Genomic DNA, 21,109 nt, shown 5'->3' on the forward strand with positions numbered 1-21,109 from the left:
TCAAAACATTTGTTCTTCTCCCTCTTCTCCACTCCAGCTCTCATGGATGGATAGAATTTGTACAGTGATCTCAGTAAAAGCCTATTATTAATGGGTAAATACAAAGCCTTTTAAGAGTTTAATATTATCATGCTGTTCTATAGGGTATTTGATTAATTTTAGTTGTGCTGAATTCAAGTTGTTTAAGAAACTGCTGTCCCTTTATACTTATTTCTAATTTATCATATATATGCATGTTTATGTCTGTATACACACATATATTTTGTATATAGTTTGCCTCATGGCTCCCTCATTAGACTGAATTCCTTGAGATCAGGGACTGGGATTTTTTTGGTTTGTTTTTGTTTTTACTCTTTTTGTATCCACAGTATATAACAGATGCTTAATAAATCCTCTTTGACTTAATTTGGAGATTTTTAATGAAATATTTTTGAAAGTAAAATTATTGCCTGCTTAAATATTTTTCTTGAAAAATAAATCATTAACTTTTGTATGTACAAAGAATAGAAAGAACATCCTAACAAGAATCCAAGATTAATTAGTATAAAAGGTTTAAAGTTATACATATAAAATCTGATTTGAGGGTTTATTTAAGTAAAGGAATGACATTATCAAGAACTCTATGGGGGGCAGCTAGATGGCGCAGTGGTTAAAGCACCGGCCCTGGATTCAGGAGTACCTGAGTTCAAATCCAGCCTCAGACACTTGATACTTACTAGCTGTGTGACCGTGGGCAAGTCACTTAACCCCCATTGCCTTAAAAAAAAAAAAAAAAGAACTCTATGAAAGGCAGTTGACATTTTAAAATCCTCTATTTACATAGAGTTTATTCTGTAATTCATTTCCACTTACAATTCGAAGAATTCCCTGGATACTAGATCTTTAAATTATTCCTATATTCCATTTATATAAAGAATGTCATAGTCCATCTACTAGTAGTTGCTAAAGAATGATAAAGTATATTTATTTATGTAGCAGACCTTCATACACATGGGGAAAATACCATAGTTTAAATAGTGATAGTCTTAGCTCAGTTTAGTTTCTCTCATCATAATTTTTGTGGTTTTGAAATCTATTTTTATTTGATTTTGTCTAAAAATTAAAATTTACTTTACCATGAGTATTTACAGAGTTTTTCCTATACTATACTATAGTATCTCTTTATCATATACATAACACACATGTGTATCTGGTACCATGAGAGTATATAATAAAAATTAATAATACTTATTCTCCTTCCTACGAAGGACCCAACCTATTCTGAATACATTAAACAAATACAGGTTGGTGTAGGACAAAGAGGCATATCATTTTTCTGCATTTAGGCACACGAAAAAAGAAATGAAATAAACATTTATTAAGTGCCTGCTATATGCTAAGCATTTTACAAATATTATCTCATTCGGTCCTCAAAATAACTTGTGGGGTAAATGCTGTTATTATCCCCATTTTATGGTTGAAGAAACAGATAGCAGTTAAATGACTTGCCCAGGGTCACTAGTAAATAACTGAGACTGGATTTGATCTCAAGTCTTCTTTACTCCGAGCCCAGCCCTCTAGCCCCTATACCAACTAGCTACCTCAAGGAGGCATATAACTTGGGTGATAGAGTACTTTATTTCTGGAGTATCAGCTCATTAATATGAATGCACATAAAAATAGGTAGTTATTTTTCAGGCCTTTCAACTGACCACAGTAACCTACAAGACGGGAAGAATAAGAAGATAATCATGGTAATTAAAAGCAGCAGTAGCAAATGTCATCTCACCATTCTTAAAGGAAAATATCATATGTTTCTTACAAAAGATAATATGAGAGACCCCTAACAAGTATAAACCATTTATGGGTTTATGTATTTTATACAAAGTTTTTACAGCTTCTATCATGAAAAGCATCTGTAATCACTTAAAAGAAAACAATACTGGCTGAAGAGCAACTAGGATATGCCAGAAAGTCCCAAGAGCATAAAGAGCTACTTATTATCAATTCATTAATTATTGAACAAATTACCCAAAAGCAGCATAAGACTTATACTGTCTTTGTTGATTATTGCAAAGCCATTGATTCAGGTCTGTACTTAGGGTTTATTGATGTCTTGCAAATATGCAAAATATATCCAAGAATAGTAACAATATTGTTTGATGTTAGATGCTTCAGTATTTTATGTTGAACTAAAAAAAAATGTTTCCTATTTAAAACATTCCACTAATACAATAATGTAAAGAATAAGCAATCTTTTTCTATATATTACCAACAAAGCCAAGCAGGAAGAGATTTTTTAAAATTCCATTTAAAATTAAAACAGTGTATAAACTACTTGAGAGCATACCTACCAATACACCCCCCACACACACACACACACAAGAAGCACATGAATACAACTACAAAACACTTTATGAAAATACAGACCTAAATAATTGGAGATATATTCATTGCTCTTGGGTAGGCTGAGCCAGTATAATAACAAATGACAGTGCTACCTAAATTAACTTATTTATTTGGTGGATACCATTAGAGCTACCAAAGATTACTTTTTTAACCTAGAAAAAATAATGATTCATCTGGAGAAACCAAAAATGAAGAATCCTAAGGGAAATAATGAAAAATCTGGGAAGAGAGAGGGCCTGTCAGTACCAGATATCAAACTATGCTACAGAGCCCTAATCATCACAACAATTTGGTACTGGTTTAGAAATGAAGAGGTCAATTAGTGGAACAGATTACGCCTACAACATACAGAAGCAAACAAAGTAGCCTATTGTTCAATAAATATAAGGATCCTCTGATAATGGGATAAGGACTCATTATTTAACAAAAACTGCTAGGGAACCTAGAGAGCAATCTGGCAGAATCTAGGTATAGACCAACATCTCATACCTTCTACCAAGATAAGCTCCAAATGAATATGTGACCTAGATATAAAGGATAATGTTGTAAACAAATTAGAGGAGCAAAGGAGAAATTACCTTTCATATCTACAGATAAGGCAAGGATTTACGATCACAGAAAGAATAGAGGCTCACAGAACACAAAATGGGCAATTTTGATTACATAAAATTAAAAACCTTTTGCAAAAACAAAACCACTACTTTTAAAATTAGAAAGGTGGCAACTGGAGAAAAAAATTAATAGCATTTTCCTGACTGAGGCTTAGCAAGTCAAGATCAGCAAAATTATAAGGGGACAAAGGACTCGAGAAGAGAAGAGTATAGAACTGAACTGGTTTATCAAGAGGGCAAGATGGAAAAAGGAGCGTGTATCTAATGCAGAGGTGATGACCTGGGAATGAACTGAGGGGTTGAGGAATTGGGGACCATGGTGTGGATGATGATCATGGTTTGATATAGAAAGGCAGAAGGAAATTTGAAAATTCAGATGAATGTGATGAGATAAAGGAATTTCAGGATTCATGAACGTGGAGGTGATAAATGTATGGATGATGATAAAATGAAGGGTATGGCTCTCTGTGTGTGGCTGAGGTGGGGTGAAGGAGTAAGTCATGTCAAATGATTTGAGAGGATATCACTACATATGTTGAAGTCTTACTATGACGTCAGGAGTTGGAGAGAATAGAAAGATTGTGAACTAGACACTGAACTCATTGAGGAAAGAAGGGAGTGCCCTGGAGGTAGGTTGACAACAGCTACCATAATTGCAATTGTGTGGTAAATATGAATTGACTGAACCTCAAAGGCAGAGAGGTTACTGAGTGATGGTGGGAATGGGAGAAGCTGAAATTGACAATGGGGAGGAAAGAGTATTTCAACTCCCCCCATCTCAACCATTAAGTCATGGGGAATGAGTCAAAATGCAGCCATTGCTGGGGAAGCGAGGCAAGGAAGGCTGTATCATCAGGAAGAAGCCAGGTTTCATAGAGAGCCAGAAGATGAAAGGAGTAGAAAAGGAGATTTAAGATGAAGGCAGGTTTGTTGCCTATAAGATAGGCATACCAGAGAGCACAGTGGACGAAGTGGGGTGGGACATTGGGGAGGGGGGTTTTGAGGGGAATGTAATAAAGGATTGGGTAGAAGGGGATGAAGAATGGGGTTTAAATAATGACTGCTGGTGATTTAGAAGCACTGGGATAGGAAGAATATGATCTGGGAAGAGCTTATTAACCATAAAAGGAAGATTTAGAAAAATTTTTCAAGGTTATCTTTAAGGAGCTCAGTCTTACTGATCAATTCAGATTATGCAATGCAATGGTAGAATGGTGCAACATAATTAATGTAGATTGCAAAATTTTACCATCTGCCATATATACCTAGAAAGATACAATTGGGTAGTTTGAATAGTACACCAGAAGCTTATCCTTTGTGAGCTGTCAAACAGTAAATCCTTGTACTACAACTGCAAAAAAAATACTTGAAAATTTAGCAGATAAATTATAACAAGATAATCAAAGACAGAATTGATGCAATTTGGTCCTAATACAATAGAAAGTTGTATCTGTTTGCAGAAAGCTGTTTCATGATTATCATATCTCTATTTGATCCTCTTCCAGGAGAAATTTAGTATCTTTAAAATAATTTCCAAAAGGTAATTCAACATATTTTCTTCCTGTTAAACTGGTTCTGACTCGTCCATTTTGAGGGTTTGTCCAAGACACAGGTTGATTGTATTAAGTCATGGAACAATGCAAAACCTGATAAATGATATCTATAATTGTTCAAAAGATTTTTGCCCAACCGTCCACACGGGGAAAAACCCAAAGTGAACGAACATGCCTATTTAGGCTAGACAACTTCTAGAGCACAGCCATCTGTGTGAATTTGTATGTATGTGTATGTGTATGTGTATGTATACTTCACCATTACTGGGAAACCCTTTCTGACTGGGACCATTCACTTGATCCTCCATGATACCAGCAAATACTTTCCTAACCCTTCTTAAGTCTACTGCCTACTTTCATAACCCTACTTAATTCTACTCTTTTAATTATTTCCTATTGAACAAAGATTGCCTATGGATAAAGATCCTGCAAAGGAGAATGGAAGGCAGTCAGACAGGAGGGAGAGGAACCAGGAGACAGCCATGTTAAAAACCTTAGACAAAAGAGAGTATCAAAGAGAATAGGGTGACTGACAGTGTCAGAGGCTGCTGAGAGGTTAAAAAGGATGAGGACTGAGAAAAGACCCTTAGATTTGGCAATTAAGAGATCAGTGGTAAGTTTGAAGAGAGCATTTTTCATTTCATTACAAGGTTAGAAGCCAAAATGCAGAATGATAAGATGAAAGCTAGAGAAAAGGAAAGTGTGGCACTTAGGGTAGATGGAAAGATAAAGGAAAATAGCTAATTGTGATGGAAGGATCAAATGAGGGTTTCTCACTGGGTTATAAATTTAACCACTATGACTTTGGGATTTTGAATCATAGGTTTTTAGGGGGTTTCTTTTATTTTCTGGAAGTAATCTGTGAATTCTTTCAATTGGTGCTTTGTTTTCTTTATTTGGGAGTTCTGGGAACTTTTCATGTATTATTTCTTAGATTATGGTATTCAAGTGTTAGGGCTTGGCATGTTCTTCTGGAAAGTCCATGATCCTTAAGTTGTGTCTGTGTATCCTGTTTGTGAGATTTATGTTTATGTGTTTCCCTTGTATAGAGATCATGTGTTCTTTTAACAGTCTTACTCATTGCTTTTCTTCTTCCATATTGTCTTTCTCTTTAATATATTTACATTCCCTATTTGTTGTTCTCTTTCATTTCTTTGGAGAGACTTGCCACTGTAGGTTCAAGTTTGTCTGTCCTGCTTTTTGTTTTAGCTATTCAGGCCATCAGTTCTACCATTTGTTCTCTTCTAATTTCACTAAAGATTATGATTTTTCTCTTCAACTATTCAAGAACAATATGCTGCAAGTTCAATCCTCCCTTTGGAAATCCATAGGATTTTGTGTTTTATGAGATATATTGAGTTTTCTTTATCTTATAATATTTATTTAAGTTTATAATCTCCCAGGCATCTTAGTACCCATTTTACCCTTTAATTTTAGTATCTTCCACGTTGATTTATCTGCTTGTGCTCTCTATTTTTTTCTTCCTCCTAAAATTCATAGGAATTGTCAGCAAACTTTATTCCATTGTTTGAACCTAACACCTGCATGGCTGAGAAGCTAGACTAACCCTACCTTTTGTTTAGAGGCCCTTAGTTAAGGATCTAGGTTATACTGACCAGAAATCCAAAGATTGATGTAAGGAGTTTTCTCACAATTATACATCTCAAGCAATCCATATGTCTTATCTGAAAACTGGTTCTGTAGTGGTCAATCAGTTAATGTTTCTATGTCCCTTTGATTAAATACAGACACTTGACGAGAGTGGAAAACTTCTTTTTTCTAATTTCAGGGAATTGTTCACTCTCTCCCTCTTAACTTGAAAAGTCCCATATCTTTTCTCCAATTAGAAGTGAGATTACCTAATTTTGCATCCTGGTCCATTGTTTTCTTTTAATTCATTGGTATTATTTGATTGATTGTTTTTAATGCATAAAAATCAGTGCCCCAACCCCACCCCCCACCCCCGCTGTATTCAAGGTTCAGTGTGAAAGTTGAAGAGGCCCAGTCCTGATTTATTATGCAATTGGCAGGCATTGCTTAATAAATTGATATGCTCAGAAGCTTAAACCTTTGTTACCTGAGTCATTTCATCTTTTACTTGCCACAAATTCTAGAGGTGGATAGCATTTTTCATCATGGGTCTTTTGAAATTGTCTTGGATCATTGTGATCAAGACAGCTAAGTCTTTCCCAGTTGATCATGTTTACAATATTGCTGTTACAGTGTACAATGTTGTCCTGGTTCTGCTCAGTTCACTTTGCATCAGTTCATATAAATCTTCCCAGGTTTTTGTAAAGTCATTTCTAATAGCACAAAAATAATCCATCACAATCATAAACTACAACTGGTTCAACCATTCCCCATTTGATGGGCATCCCCTTGATTTCCAATTCTTTGCCACCACAAAAAGAGCTGCTTTTTGTGCAAATAGGTCTTTTCCCCTTTTCATTGATCCCTTGGCCATATAGACCTAGTACTGGTACTGCTGGGTTAAAAGGTATGTACGATTTTATAGCTCTTTCAGTATGCTTCCAAATTGTTCTGCATAATAGTTGGACTAATTCACAACCCAACTAACAATGCATTAGTGTCACAGACCTCTCTTTCTGATCTCCTAAGTTGTCTTAGGCTGGAAGAATGTCTCATTCTGAACTTTTGTTTCCTCTGATACCCTAGAATTTGAGTTGAGGCATTATTTTTAAGTTGTTTGAAGGGGAATGATGGGAGAGTTCACCTAAGTGCTTTCTCTACTCCACCAACTTGGCTCCACCCCTGGAAGTTACTCCTTTTGTTGATAGCTTTACCCTCTTCCTCAAAAACTAGACCCAGTGCTGTCTTTCTTCTCCCTACATTAGAATATATACTTTCCTCTAGCTTTGATTCCACTAGACTCTGGGTGGAAAGGACTGGCCCCATGATGGTTTCTAGTCCCCTTTCTTTCAGACCTAGTGCAATCCCACCTGTTTTATGCCCTTTCCTCATTCCCTCAGTTCTTCCATAACTGCCCCTTTTTGCAGGACTTGGCGGAGGCATGAGAGTGTATTTGAGGCAGAGTTTCTAATGTTTTGGTGTTCCCTAACTGATAAACTATCCTGGCAGAGGGGAAGCACTGACTTCCTTCATCTACCTCCCCTTTCTCTATATGTGACTGAGCAAAATTGAAGTCCGTTGTTTGTTGCAGGAGGATTTTGGAAGAAGGGAAAAAGGGAACTTGGGTCAAGGCTATAAGATATAAGAAGGATATAAGAAGGAATATAAAATATAAGGATATAAGAAGGAAGTCCCTAAGTTGGGTCTCTAACCATGAGCTAATGGGTTTGTTTATAGGTGGAATATAGAGACTGGCTGGGGAAGGGTACTGTTGTTGTTTGACTTTTCTTTCCCTTTTTTTTTTTTTTTTTTTTGTGGGGCAATGGGGGTTAAGTGACTTGCCCAGGGTCCCACAGCTAGTAAGTGTCAAGTGTCTGAGGCCTGATTTGAACTCAGGTCCTCTTGAATCCAGGGCCGGTGCTCTATTTACTGCACCACCTAGCTGCCCCCTTGACTTTTATTTTCAAAGAGAACCAGTGACATCATGGGGTGATGTCTTGACTTACCTGTAAAGTGGATTTAAATGAGGCGGAGCTGTGCAAAGCTGGCAGTCTCATTCTGTCTTACTGACTCATCAGAATCCAGTGGCAAGACAAAAGTCGGGGCCACTGGTGATGGCCCAGGATACAGTGGATGACATTAGTATCTTTGATGTCTGACCAAGCTCCAGGAGCTCCATAGTGCCTGCTTCAGCCTCCTTTGTGGCTGTTAGAACAAATCGCTCTCATTTGCAGATTCCACCATGAAAAATCTTCGTTTGCTTGGGGTGGACACCCCCCTAACTCACTGATGGGTTTGAAACTTGGTGGTTACCTGGTTCAGCCCATCTGCTGAGATGGTTTACCAGTGTGAGGCTTCTGTGCATTCTATAGCAGCTTGGAGCCACAAATGAGAGTTGAGGGTCAGGTTGGTTTCTCGTTTGGGAAAATAGCTGCAAATTTTCTACTTCCGGTACATAATTGGAAGTAGAAAAAATATCTAGTACTTCATTTTGTTGGTCATGTGATCTGGAGTGCTTTTATTGGCAATACCTCATTTGAAGAGAACCTTAAAGACTATTTTGTTCTACCAAGTGATATGTTTTTTCAACAATTTTTTTTTTTTTTTTGGTGAGGCAATTTGGGTTAAGTGACTTGCCTAGGGTCACGCAACTAGTAATTGTTAAGTGTCTGAGGCCAGATTTGAACTCAGGTCCTCCTGACTCCAGGGCCGGTGCTCTATCCACTGCGCCACCTAGCTGCCCCCCAAGTGATATGTTTTTTAATCAGGAAGCAATAAACATTCTAAGAACTTAAGACTTGTTACTCTTCTTAGTTATGAGTCCATGGCAGAGCTATGCTTAACATCAGTTTCTAGTGTTCTTTCTCTTATTTTAGTTTTCCTTTTCATGGGTAAAAAAGACAGTCACACAAAAAAATTTTTTTTTAAAGAAAAAAAGAAGACAGTCACATGCACAGAGCCCTTGCTCCTTACTCCCTCCACTCTTCCAGATGCAGGCCTCCCATACTTGTCACATCAGGAGATGACTCCAGAGATGCTCTGCACATGTGCCAGTCCCCACTACATACATAAAAACATGCTTGTATAGCTTCTTGTTTCCATTTTATTTTCATGATAGATGATTTGTATTTGTGTAGTTGGTTCTTTGTGGACAAGCTACTACGTACTTTTAAACAAGTTTCTCAAATCCAATTGAAATGTGACTCAGAGTTTTTTGTTTGTTTTAGCAAGCCATAAAGTTTTGGTGTAATTAAAGGAGTGCCCAAATCACAAAGATTTTGACCTTTCATGCCTTTGATACAAGTGTCCACTATCCTGCTGAAATTCAGGAAATAAAGTATTTTGCATTTATGTTGTTGAAAGTGTACTGGATCTGACAGTTATAGATCTACTGAGCCAACTATTCTAATGTCATGGGTTAATGATTATCTCTTTAGAACAATAAGGAGAGGTCAGATGTACATTGCCCTTGCCAGAAGGTGTTGGTGAATTGGCAGGAGTAGGTGGTGTCACATTAAGGTGGCTCCATTTGTTCTTTTAAAAGATGTGCCACAGCATTATAAAGGGAAATTTCAGAGTACCCTTTGTGCCCCAAGTTTTCTCATCTGTCATTGCCCTAACTATTTGTTCTGTCTTTAGGCTGCCAGAGTAATTGTGCGGCAATATGGACTTCAATGTCATTTCTTTTCTGCAAAAGCTTTCTTTGCATACACAAAATCTGGTGAAGAAAGGGGTTGGAATGTAAAAGCATACTGGCCTAGACCCAGTTCTGATGAAAGAAAAATGAAGATATATTTGCTTTTTAAGTAATGACATATAGATATCCCCAACACTGTATATGTTACTTATTCTGATTATAGATACACTGAGCTAATTATTAGTGTTGATCATGTCTAATACCTACTCTAGAAACCAGCTCTTCTGGAACAAACTTCTCAAAAGGTTCTGCCCTAGTTATTTTTAAGGTATGTTGTAAGAGGCATCTTAGTTACTTCTTGTACATAGTATGCATTTAATAATTTAAAAAATTTATTTAGGTTATGAAGATAATTTAGTTCAGGGGTATAGAACTAGATTTTTGATGGATAGTTTTAGTGAAAAGTAGTATTGGTTTCGTTCATCTTTAGTTGATAATTAATTTAACAATGTCTAATAAGATACTGAAATTAACATATTTGGATTAGGGTCTAGTCATTTAGGAGGTGTATTTTATTTTAATTAACTATTTCATTATATTGAATTACTTTATTTTAATGGCTTATAAAATAAATTCATATTTGTATTCTCCATGTAAATCAAAATATGCCTAGTTTTACATATTTCAGATAAAACTAAAATGGCATCTGATTTTATCTGTATCACTGTGAAGGCTGTAGAGGTAGATGTTTCTATCCATAAGAGAATTAACTGCTGGGTGCCAAATGATTTGGGTATATCCTTATATGGAGAAGGTGCTAATTTCCATAGACTACCTTTGGATATTATTAGCAAATTCACTTTAACTCCATGCTTTCCAAAGTCTTCATAGAGTTGTTTTATCCTAAACAATAATACTCCCTCTAGTTTTTTTTTTAATTGTGAGCTGTAGACTATGATAACAGCATGCTTGTTTAGATTTTATAATGAAATGGTTGAAATTACATACAACTTATAACAAATTTAATGTGGCTCCTCTAATGATATACATAAGCTTTATTTCTTTCCTGCTAATTATACATAAATGATCAACCATTAACATAAAACTATTGTAATTGGTTTTGCTTTTCACATAATCAAATCTATAGTTTTTCTCCTCACGTTGTTAGTTTTCAGATATCAGTAATTGTGTTACTGTTGACAATTTTCCATTGTACCATGAACCATTTAATCACAGTGACTGAGTGATAAGGCTTTGGACTATCTGGTTAAGAGCTGATTGCCTAGGGGTGAACGCTGTACTTAGTATGTTGTAAGGAGAAGGGAGGAGGATGCTAGTTCTACCACTCCATATCTACCTATGCAGCACTAAAAAGGGTAGGTGCTATTGCCTGCTCTTTCAAGACAATGCTGCAGCAATGAATTAATTTATTTTTTAATTAAGTGCCTACTATTTCCAAACCTCTTTTAGTATGAATAGAAGACAGGATCCTAGCCCTCAAGGAGATTTCTAATCTAGTTTATTATATAGTATGTACTTAATTCATGTGTTAATACAAAATAATAAATGCTATGTTCCATGAAAGGAGAGAAGATGTGGGGGAAAAAATGCTTCTGAATGTAGTAGGTATGGGCTTTGAGTAAATTGTACAAACATGCCCATGATTAGGGTTCTCCTAAAATTTTATCTTATTAGACCATACTAACCCCAAAAAGTGTATAGGCCAAAGCCTGGCCTAAGTTTGTTTATTTGTTTGTTTGTTTTTCCTTGTTTATGTATGGAATGCACTTCTTCCTTGAACCAAGTATCAGCTGAATTTTGGAAAGAACTAAATAATTCCACAAATTCTAATTATGGATCTAATCATATAATAAGTGACCTCAGAGTAAACCTTTGTAAAGGTGAAATCTCACTTTCAAGTATAGCAGAAAGGATGGATACAAAAGATTTTGTGAAAGAAGAATAAATTAGACATTATGAATTATGGAATATAGAGAATAATAGAGAAAGGGAAGATTTGATGATGATTCTGAGGCTTGGAGCCTGGATTACTGAGGATAAACATAACCCTTAGGTGAGAGTGTAGGGAGAAAAGAATGGAGGTCAAAGGACTAAGAAAACACCTGACCTTACCCCTTTCGGAAGTGGAAGGAGGAAGGAGGAGACAGTTAAAGGAAACCTAGAAGGGGAAATCAGGTACGAAAGGAAAGCCTAGATCTAATGTCACAGATGAGGGGAAGGAGGAAAGGGAATAAGCATGTTTATAGCTCCTACTATGTGCCAGGACTGGGCTAAGGGCTGTACAAATATTACTTCTTTTGAAAAGAGAGAAAAACATTCAAAGAAGAAACAGGTGGGCAGTTGCATCAGACAGTGGTCATAGAGAATAGGAACTAGGTATAACATACTGGATTTTGTGGTTTGGAAGTCACTGGTTATTTCAGAGATTTTTGCATATTAATACAACACAATGGTGGAAAATACTGCAGATTTTAATATTCTTAGAAAAATGCAAAACTGTTACAGAAAATGTTGACTCAGATGTGTCTTTTGTTGTTCATGTTGTGTGATGATATATGCATTCAGAATACTAGTAAATTAGACATATTTTGTAAATGGCAATGTTCAAAATAAGCTAGCAGTTTGTTAATTTTGTGCTAAAACATCCTTCTTGCCATTCAGAAATAGATAACAGCAAAGAATTGTCCCATTTTGATTCAGAAGAAACTCATGTCCTATTCAATTCAAAGTATAATCTATAGACATGAATAGTAAATACTTAGTCATTACATTTCTTACTTCATGCTAATTAATCGCATTCTTTTCTAGGGTTCATCTGTGCTTTTTTTAACAACTAAATGGCTTCTCTTTTCTTCCAGATTCCATTTTTTGGGCCTTTGTTTGATGGAGCAATAGTGACTGCAAAACTGCTGCCAAGTCTCATATGTGCTACCTGCATCAATGCTAGCAGGGCTGTGAAGTCTCTCATACCCCTCTACCAGAGTTTGTATCCTTTGGCTTTGTAGCTGTGATTTCATTGCATTGAAGAATTCAGTATGATGAAAGCTCTGCTGTTATCAGAGGTAAGTAATGAGAGCAGGAGAGGAGAGAAACTTTTACAGTCAGTTATATAGAGTTTTGTTTTGTTTTGTTTTTTTCAGAGAATCTTACATGAACTTCAAACTAATACTGTGGGTTTAAAACAAAAACACCAAGTCATAGCCTTCTCACAGTTGTTAATAATTGCTAATGTAGGTAATGATTTCATGCTGCTTTAAATTTGAAATTAACTTCACAGTGCTTGCCTTTTATACTTTTGCCTCTTAATCTCTCTGACTTACTTTAAGACTCACCTCAAATTATATTTCTGAAGGAAGCCTTTCCCAGCAGTCCACACAGTCCTTTTCTATCCTGCTCCCCAGATCAGTGCTCTGAAATTACCTTCCACCTACTCTGTATATATCTTATATGTATCTAGTTATTTACGTGTCAGTTGTCCCATTAGAATGTGAACTCCTTGAGAGCAGAGACTGTTTTTACCTTTCTTTGTATTCCCTTTGATTAGCTTGATGCCTGATACATAGTTAGTGCTTTAATAGTATAGCACTTTAATAATGAATGGTCAGTGATTTACTGAAATACAAGTAATTAAATATCAGTTATCTGCAAACCCAAAATACTAATGTTTGCTTATGGTTTTCTTCTATCCATAAACTTTTTCAACAAATATTTATTCAGAACTTCTTTAAGGTGGAACATGCTGTTAGGCACTGAGTGAGATGATACAGTTGCTACTTTCAAAGAGTTTACAATTTAGTAGAGAAGATAGAAGTACACAACAACTAGAATATGAGTTAGACTCTGATAAATACCTCAAGAGCTATAAGTAAAATGGTTCGAGGATTCGAAAGGAACAGTGAAATCACATGGGGAAATCCATGGGGAATCAGGGAAGCCTTCTTAAAGGAAGGTTCATTGGGAATGGGTCACAGAGGCAATATTTCAATTATAATTCCTTATAAGTAAGTTTTTATTTTTCTCAAAGATTAAGTTAACCATACCACAATTCTTATGTAGCCCTCTGAATTGTTTCACATTATGAAAGAGAAATTCAATGAACTGAAGAAGGTTCTCACAATAGTACCCAGACTGCTTAATAGAATTTAATGGGTACTGGTTATAGTTGGTGTTTATACTAACAAATGATGGCTACATATTTATTTATAAGTACATCACCTGCAAAAATGCATGTTCATACTAATATTTAGAGAAAAGTGGGTATTACCTATGGTATTTTTCATAAATACAATTTTGAATAAAAGAATGAAAGATTCCTTGAATAGGTATGTGCTTGATAGAAATTCTTCCATTTAAATCAACTAAAACATAGTTTGCCTTAAATGTGCCACGTGGTGACTTGCAATTATCATAGAAATTAGAAGTAGAAAAGAACTATTAGGTCCCATCTGGTCCATCCCCTGGGGGCCAGTGTAACATTATTCCCTACAGGATATTCTCTGGTGCTTCATCCTGGCAGTGAATGTTTCAACAGATCTTCAGCCATTTCCAAAGGACTATGAATTTAATCATATGGCCTTGGTAAATTCTGAATTCAGAACAAAGCATTCTTTGCACATGCTGTTACCAAAGTGCTTCCTGGCAGAAAAGGGAAAAAAAATATTGCATTGATTAGGTTGCATGTCAAGTAGAAAGAGCTAGAAGCCCATCAGTCAGGTGTGCTAGAGTGTTCAACAGCTACAAAAACTACGTGTAAGGAAATGCTTTCTTTAGATGCATTATTTTTTTTCTCTTAGTTATCTCTTTCTCCAAAATAATTTGTCATCATAAAATGTACTATTATTTCTTTGTGTTCCAAAATGTTATTTCATTAGCATTGCTTCCTCATATAAGAGGGAATCTAACAATATCTGCATAATTGAAATTTAGAATGGTATTTAGGTGAGGTCATATATATTGAAAGTTTACTAAAAAAGATACTAACTCTGAGGTCAGAGGACCTAGGTTCAAATCTCCCCACTGATGGCTACCATCTTTGTGCCTTCTTTGGTGGTCATTTAATCTCCCCTTTTCTCAGTTTTCCCATTCCATGTTTTTAATGGGCTTTGAGTAAATTGTACAAACATGCCCATGATTAGGGTCCCCCTAAAATTTTATCTTATCAGACCATACTAACCCCAAAAAGTGTATAGGCAAAAGCCTGGCCTAGGTTTTGTTTGTTTTTGTCTGTTTGTTTGTTTTTCCTTGTTTATGTCTGGAATTTTTTTTTTTTTTTGCAGGGCAATTGGGGTTAAGTGACTTGCCCAGGGTCACACAGCCAGTAAGTGTTATGTGTCTGAGGCCAGATTTGAACTAAGGTCTTCCTCAATCCAGGGCCAGTCCTTTATCCACTGCGTCACCTAGCTGTCCCCTGGAATGTACTTCTTCCTTGAACCAAGTATCAGCTGAATTTTGGAAAGAACTAAATAATTCCACAAATTCTAATTATGGATCTAATCATATAATAAGTAAAGTGACCTCAGAGTAAACCTTTGTAAAGGTGAAATCTCACTTTCGAGTATAGCAGAAAACTATTTAGAATACTAACAGCTGATTTCCAACAGAGATTTACTAGTTGATATCCTAATGTACTATATATAGTTAATTCCCCACCCAAGAATAGACAATGTATTCCTACTTAGAACTATACTCTCCATGCAATCCTAAATGTAATGCAGAAAAGCAACAATAAGCGTAGAACCACATCAAGTCAGGTGCACTTGTTTTAAAAGGCAAAGGTCAGGTGAAGAATTACCTTTCCTTGACCTTAGGTACTGAGTGCAGACAAAGGAACAGAAACTAAATATGAAAAGCCAGAGTTCCAATTTTATGTGGCCAGTATTGTGTTCCCACTTTGTTTCCAGTTTTTTTCTTAAATTACATTTTATTGAGTAGAACTATTGCCAGGAAAAAAACTGACTCATTCAACTCAAATGTCATTTATTGTCTAGAATGATCACTTATTTTTATGAATGATGACTAGTATTTACAGAGTGTGATTTCCATTTTGGACTTTCTACAGATTATAGGCAGAAAACACATTTCCCCCTGAACATTGACTATTTATCATGTATATTGTTCTGTAGTGGTGAGTAGAATGGCTGTTTTTATCTCATCTTGTGGCCATTACCAGAAGACTGGTGCCCAAACATACTAACTTAGCCTCAAATCAACATGTCATTGAAGTTCAATTTTATCACTGCTACTATTACAAATGTGCCTTTGAGGAAGTAGGACAATTTTATACCAGCTAATATTCAACTTTAAATCTGGTGTTCGTCAAAACTGAACATTAGTTGGAAGATTTTGTACTTTTGGCAGGGTTATCTTTCCTCTTTCTGTTTGAGTGGGAAAATGTTGTTTGTGATGTGCAAATATGGTGAACAGTGAGTAGCAATGAAAGAATCAGTGCCCTATATATAGTTTACTGACCTAAACATAGCAATAACAGTTAACAAAGTCACACTGCCTGACAGGTGTTGGCAAAGAAAAGGAAACAGTGGGAATATGTTGGATAAAAGTTCTTAGTAATGTTTTTAGCATACCCTTTTTTATCCACATGAGATGTTTCTATAGCTTCCTCAGAAGGCTGAATGGATCTATCAGGTTGAGCCTTCATGCTGTAACCATTGCCTCCTCTGAGTGATGAGGACTAGTATCCCTGCCATCTGCTCTTCCTTTCCCTCCTGGGCAATCAGGGGGCTTCTTTCAGTGTCTAGTTTGTGGTAAATGGGAAGCTTGCCACATGGTATAGTTCAGTTCATAAGCCAACTAGAGATTTTGAAATTGAACCATGATCAGGAGACAGGAGTTTCCAAACCCACTTAATCCAGTGTTTGACACTTTCATTTAGTTGCTCAAATATTATAACTTTATTTGAAATTAAAAATCATTACTGGAAAATATCTACTGTTCATATAAGGAAAAGTCTAAGTATTATTTTTTAAACTTAGCCCAAAGAGTTAATGAATTTGAAAAAGTGAAGTGGTATTTCAACTTTAGCAGAACAAGAGACTTGACAATATTTACCATGTATGATACTGGTTATTCTTTGCATTTTAAACAGAGTCTAATGAGCACAATTGTGTGCATATGTGTATATCAAATCCCTTTTCCTTTTCACTAAGCTTCAATGATGGAAGTTTTCTTTTTGTTTGTTTTGTTGTTATTGTTGTTATTTTTTCTTTTTTGTTTTTTTTTGGTGAGGCAATTGGGGTTAAGTGACTTGCCCAGGGTCACACAGCTAGTAAGTGTCAAGTGTTTGAGGTCGCATTTGAACTCAGGTACTCCTGACTCCAGGGCTGGTGCTGTATCTACTGCGCCACCTAGCTGCCCCAAAGTTTTCTTAACAAAACTATATCTTACCTTTTCTTTCTTACTGTATTCTTGGGCACACATTCTCCACAAAACTTGGACTTCTCTCATCTCTCTTTATGACACTTAGAACAAGCCAAATTTGATTATTCACTAAGTTTTATTTAGAAGTATTGACTATAGTCAGAGGGATGGTGATTGATAAACCCTTTCCAAGTACAATGACAAAGTTCTTTTGAATAGATGAATTTTATTATGATTTAGAAGTAGGAAGGAGGTAAGGAGGTTGACTGGGTGTACTAGAGCCTTGGCACAGTTTGAGAGAATACTGAAAGTGAAATGAAGTATGGCTGGAACCTGGGTCTAGATTTAGTGAGTGACTGAAACAAGCACCCATCAAGAAGGTAAGAGCCCAGCCAGGCAAAAAAAGTCTAAGTCCTTAGAGCTTCATTCATTGACCAGTGACTTAAGTGGCCAAGAAATCCAGGGAGGGAAGTGTAAAGAAGGGAAAGAAGTAAAGATTCTGTTTCCATGTCTACTCTTACATTCATCTCTTTCTCTCTTCTCACAACTACTACCTTTGTTCAGACCTTTGTCATCTGACTTGTTACAGATTTTCTAACTGTTCTCCCTAAATCTAATCTCTCCTCTCTCCAATTCATCCTCTGTACAACTGCCAAATTGATATTTCTAATGGATGAATATGACTGTCACTATCCTCCTCATGAGCTTCCAAGAAACCTTATTGCCTCTTGGACAAAATACTTCTCTGTTTGTCATTTAAAACTTCACAAACTCTCACCAATATATCTTTAAGAAAAATTTGTGATATGTTTATATAATTTTAAAAATTATTTATTCAGAATTATAAAGATTGTTGTATTTGAATTGTCATAGACCCATTTTCCCTGAAAAATTTCACTGAACAGTTTATATTTCACTGACTTGGTGTTTTCCTTCACAATTCCAACAGCACAGTAATAAGGAGGTGTAACAGCATTAAGTACAAAATATATACAGTTGGGATATAACATTTTTCTTGCTAATTAGGGTAATAATCTGTTGTTCTAACTTGTTTCTTATAAAGTTGTCTTCAGAGCATTTTGAAACCAAACTGACTCTTCAGGTAGAAATATATCCTAATCTAAATAAGCACCTCTCACTCAGACTCTTAATATCTTTCCTCTGAACTGCTTCTGTTTATTTTCAAAAATCAAGTTTCTTATAAGGGCTAGCTAGTCTACTAAACAAGTAAATTCAGCAGAAAGCCAGATTTTGAGTGTTACAAAAGACCTATCTTTCTAATTAGGTCATTTGAGATCACAGAGGGCTACTTTTCTTTTTTTTTAAATACATGACTAACAACCAACCCCTTTTCCAAACAACCTTGTCTTAAATGACAGACTTGTGATACCAATTGAGGGCATCACCACTATAGGAAACAAATAGCATATTTCTTTTTTAAAAGTTAAAACAAAATTGTAAGGAAGTAGCAACCCCTGCCCTTCAGAAACTTAAAAAAAATATTTCCGCCAACCTCAAATCATAGTTTTGTTAACTTTGGTATTAAATAATTAAATCATAAATTCAAAGGATGAAATCTCTCCAACACAACAACAGTTTTGGTGAAGTAAAATGGCTCCTCAGTTTCCTACTCTCTGAATTGGAGCAGATCACTGTCCACTGAGAAAATCCAAGTGTCCTTTGGTGTATCTGTTGATGTACTGTCTTTTTTTCACCACACTTGTAACAGGTGATCTGCTCCAGTGACAAGGGCTTCCCTATTCCTCAAGTTATTGTTTTGATACTATATGACTCCAGTGACCTGTAGTGTTCCCTGTTGATGGGGAGCAGTCTGGATCAAGGATCTAGTGGATCATCCACTGAATTAAAGAGGATGACCTTTGTAATGGTAGGTTGTTATTCTGCTTTGTCTGAGGCTATGTCTTTTGAGATAATGATAGCTGTTCTGTGGTTTCCAAGGGCATTTCAAATGGAGAATGCATGAATTTACAGAAAGGCACTTCTGGACAGAATCCAGCAAGGTAATTCACATAAATTACTTTCCTAGTGTGCTTGTGCCTGCAAAAAAAAAAAAAATCAGAAGCCTTGGTCAGACAAAGAACATTCTTTGATCTTTGATTCCAGACTGATATGGAGAAATCTTTGTTACTGCACTCCTCAAATTTGGAGTCGGAGTGACATTCAGAAATCTTGGTCATGTCATCCTCATGCAGGAATTCGCACTGTTCTCCCTTCTTTCAAAGTCATTTCACTCCGTGTCTGCTCACAGCAGAGTACTTGCCACTAATGTGACTAGTGGGCACATTCCCTATTTTTCTCACAGGTATCTTTAAAAAAAATTCACAGACAACAGTCCTCAACTATTTCATTCCTGAAGCCAGTGGTTATCACTTGGTGTGCCCCATGTTCCTGTTCCACCAGGATCTCCAGGTTGAACTCAATGTGGTCCAAGCTCATGATTGAGGTGGCTAGTGAGAGACTTCTCTGAGCTCCTGACAGATCTTCCTCTTCTTCTAAAGTTTGACTAGCTTGTGCTTTCTTTTTATTCCTCAACACTGCAGCCAGCCTGATACCCCATCATCTTTTATTTTAGCATCAGCCACATTTCCAGCTGTATACTTAGCTATACCTTATAATTAGAAACAAAACAAAGAAAGAAAATGAGGAAGTAAGAGTCCAGCAAAACTAACCAAGATAGTGTTTCTCACATCTGGTCCCTCAGCTCTGCAAAAAAGCTGGGACATGCATCTTTTTATATCTCTTCTTTGGGGCCAGTTTTCATCATTTTAATTTCACAGTTGAGCCATTTCTATTGTTTCAGGAATTTGGTATATTGCTTTCCTGTTTCTCCTTTTTTCACTTTGTATTAGTTCATTTTCCTTTCCATGTTTTTATCCTATTCATGGTTCATTCCAGTATTCATCCTTTTTAGCATTTATTTTAGCACAGTACTGTTTCATTGCATTTCTGTGCCAAAATTTTTAAGCTATTTCCAAATGTATAGATAGCCACCTTGTTTCCACAGGGTTTTCTTGCTATCATAAAAAGTGCTTCTATGGATATTTTGGTGTATATGGGCTTTTCTTGTCATTGACCTCTTGAAGATATCTGCATAGCCATGACATCACTGGGTAAAAAGGCATGGACATTTTAGTCAGTTGTTTAGTATAATTTTCTTTTGCTTATTGTGTACCTAATTTGTTCCATTTATTGGTCTCTTTATTTTTAAAATAGTTTAGTGATGACTGATTTGTAATATAATTTGAGATTCAGTACTAATAAACTCCTTTGCTTCTCTTTTTTAAGATTACTCTTGAAATTCTTAACTTTTTATTCTTCTGTATGAATTTCATTATTTTTCAAGCTCTACATAATAACTCTTTTAGTTATTGTATTGGTATGACACAGAATAAGTCAATATAGTATTATTATTTTTATTATTTTGGCCCAACTTATCCATGAACAGTTCATATTTCTCCAAATATTAGGGTCTACAATTTTTTTTCTGTAAAGAATCCCAAGGTTCCAGAAAATAATTTGATAGATATACTCCCAAATATATGTTCTGTAGTTATTTTAAATTGTCGGTTTTGTTGTCATATAATTATACAAAATAATTTCTTTTAATTTTCTTTTCTCTTTATTGCTGTAGATTATTGTTGTAAGTTATTCTTTTCATTTTTGACCAAAACAATCTGGTTTTCCCCTATCTTTTTAAAAAATCAAATTGAATACTATTATTAGATTTTGTTTTTAGCTTTCTATTTTATTAATGACCAATTTTCTGAATTTCTTTTTTGTTGCTTAGTTGGGAGGAGTAATTTATTGTTAAAGTATTTTTTAGTTGCATGCCCAATTCATTAATTCTTTCTCTTTCATTGGAGAAAGTGTTTTGAGATGTAATTTCCCTCTCACAGCTACTTTATTTGATTGTC

At 35.6% G+C, this 21,109-nt stretch overlaps 1 protein-coding gene and 1 pseudogene across 1 annotated transcript in view; one reads left to right on the plus strand and one right to left on the minus strand.

Annotated features, from left to right (window-relative positions):
- The window catches only part of RALGAPA2 (Ral GTPase activating protein catalytic subunit alpha 2), a 409,525-nt gene that overhangs the window by 258,348 nt on the left and 130,068 nt on the right, over positions 1 to 21,109 (plus strand). Inside the window, 1 exon segment of the mRNA XM_043983629.1 lies at positions 12,659 to 12,786. Within this exon segment, the coding sequence (XP_043839564.1) occupies positions 12,659 to 12,786 (128 nt within the window).
- The window catches only part of LOC122742526, a 90,094-nt pseudogene continuing 87,808 nt past the window's right edge, over positions 18,824 to 21,109 (minus strand).

This window comes from Dromiciops gliroides, chromosome 2, assembly GCF_019393635.1.
Source record: "Dromiciops gliroides isolate mDroGli1 chromosome 2, mDroGli1.pri, whole genome shotgun sequence".
In the NCBI taxonomy this organism is placed as follows: Eukaryota; Metazoa; Chordata; class Mammalia; order Microbiotheria; family Microbiotheriidae; genus Dromiciops; species Dromiciops gliroides.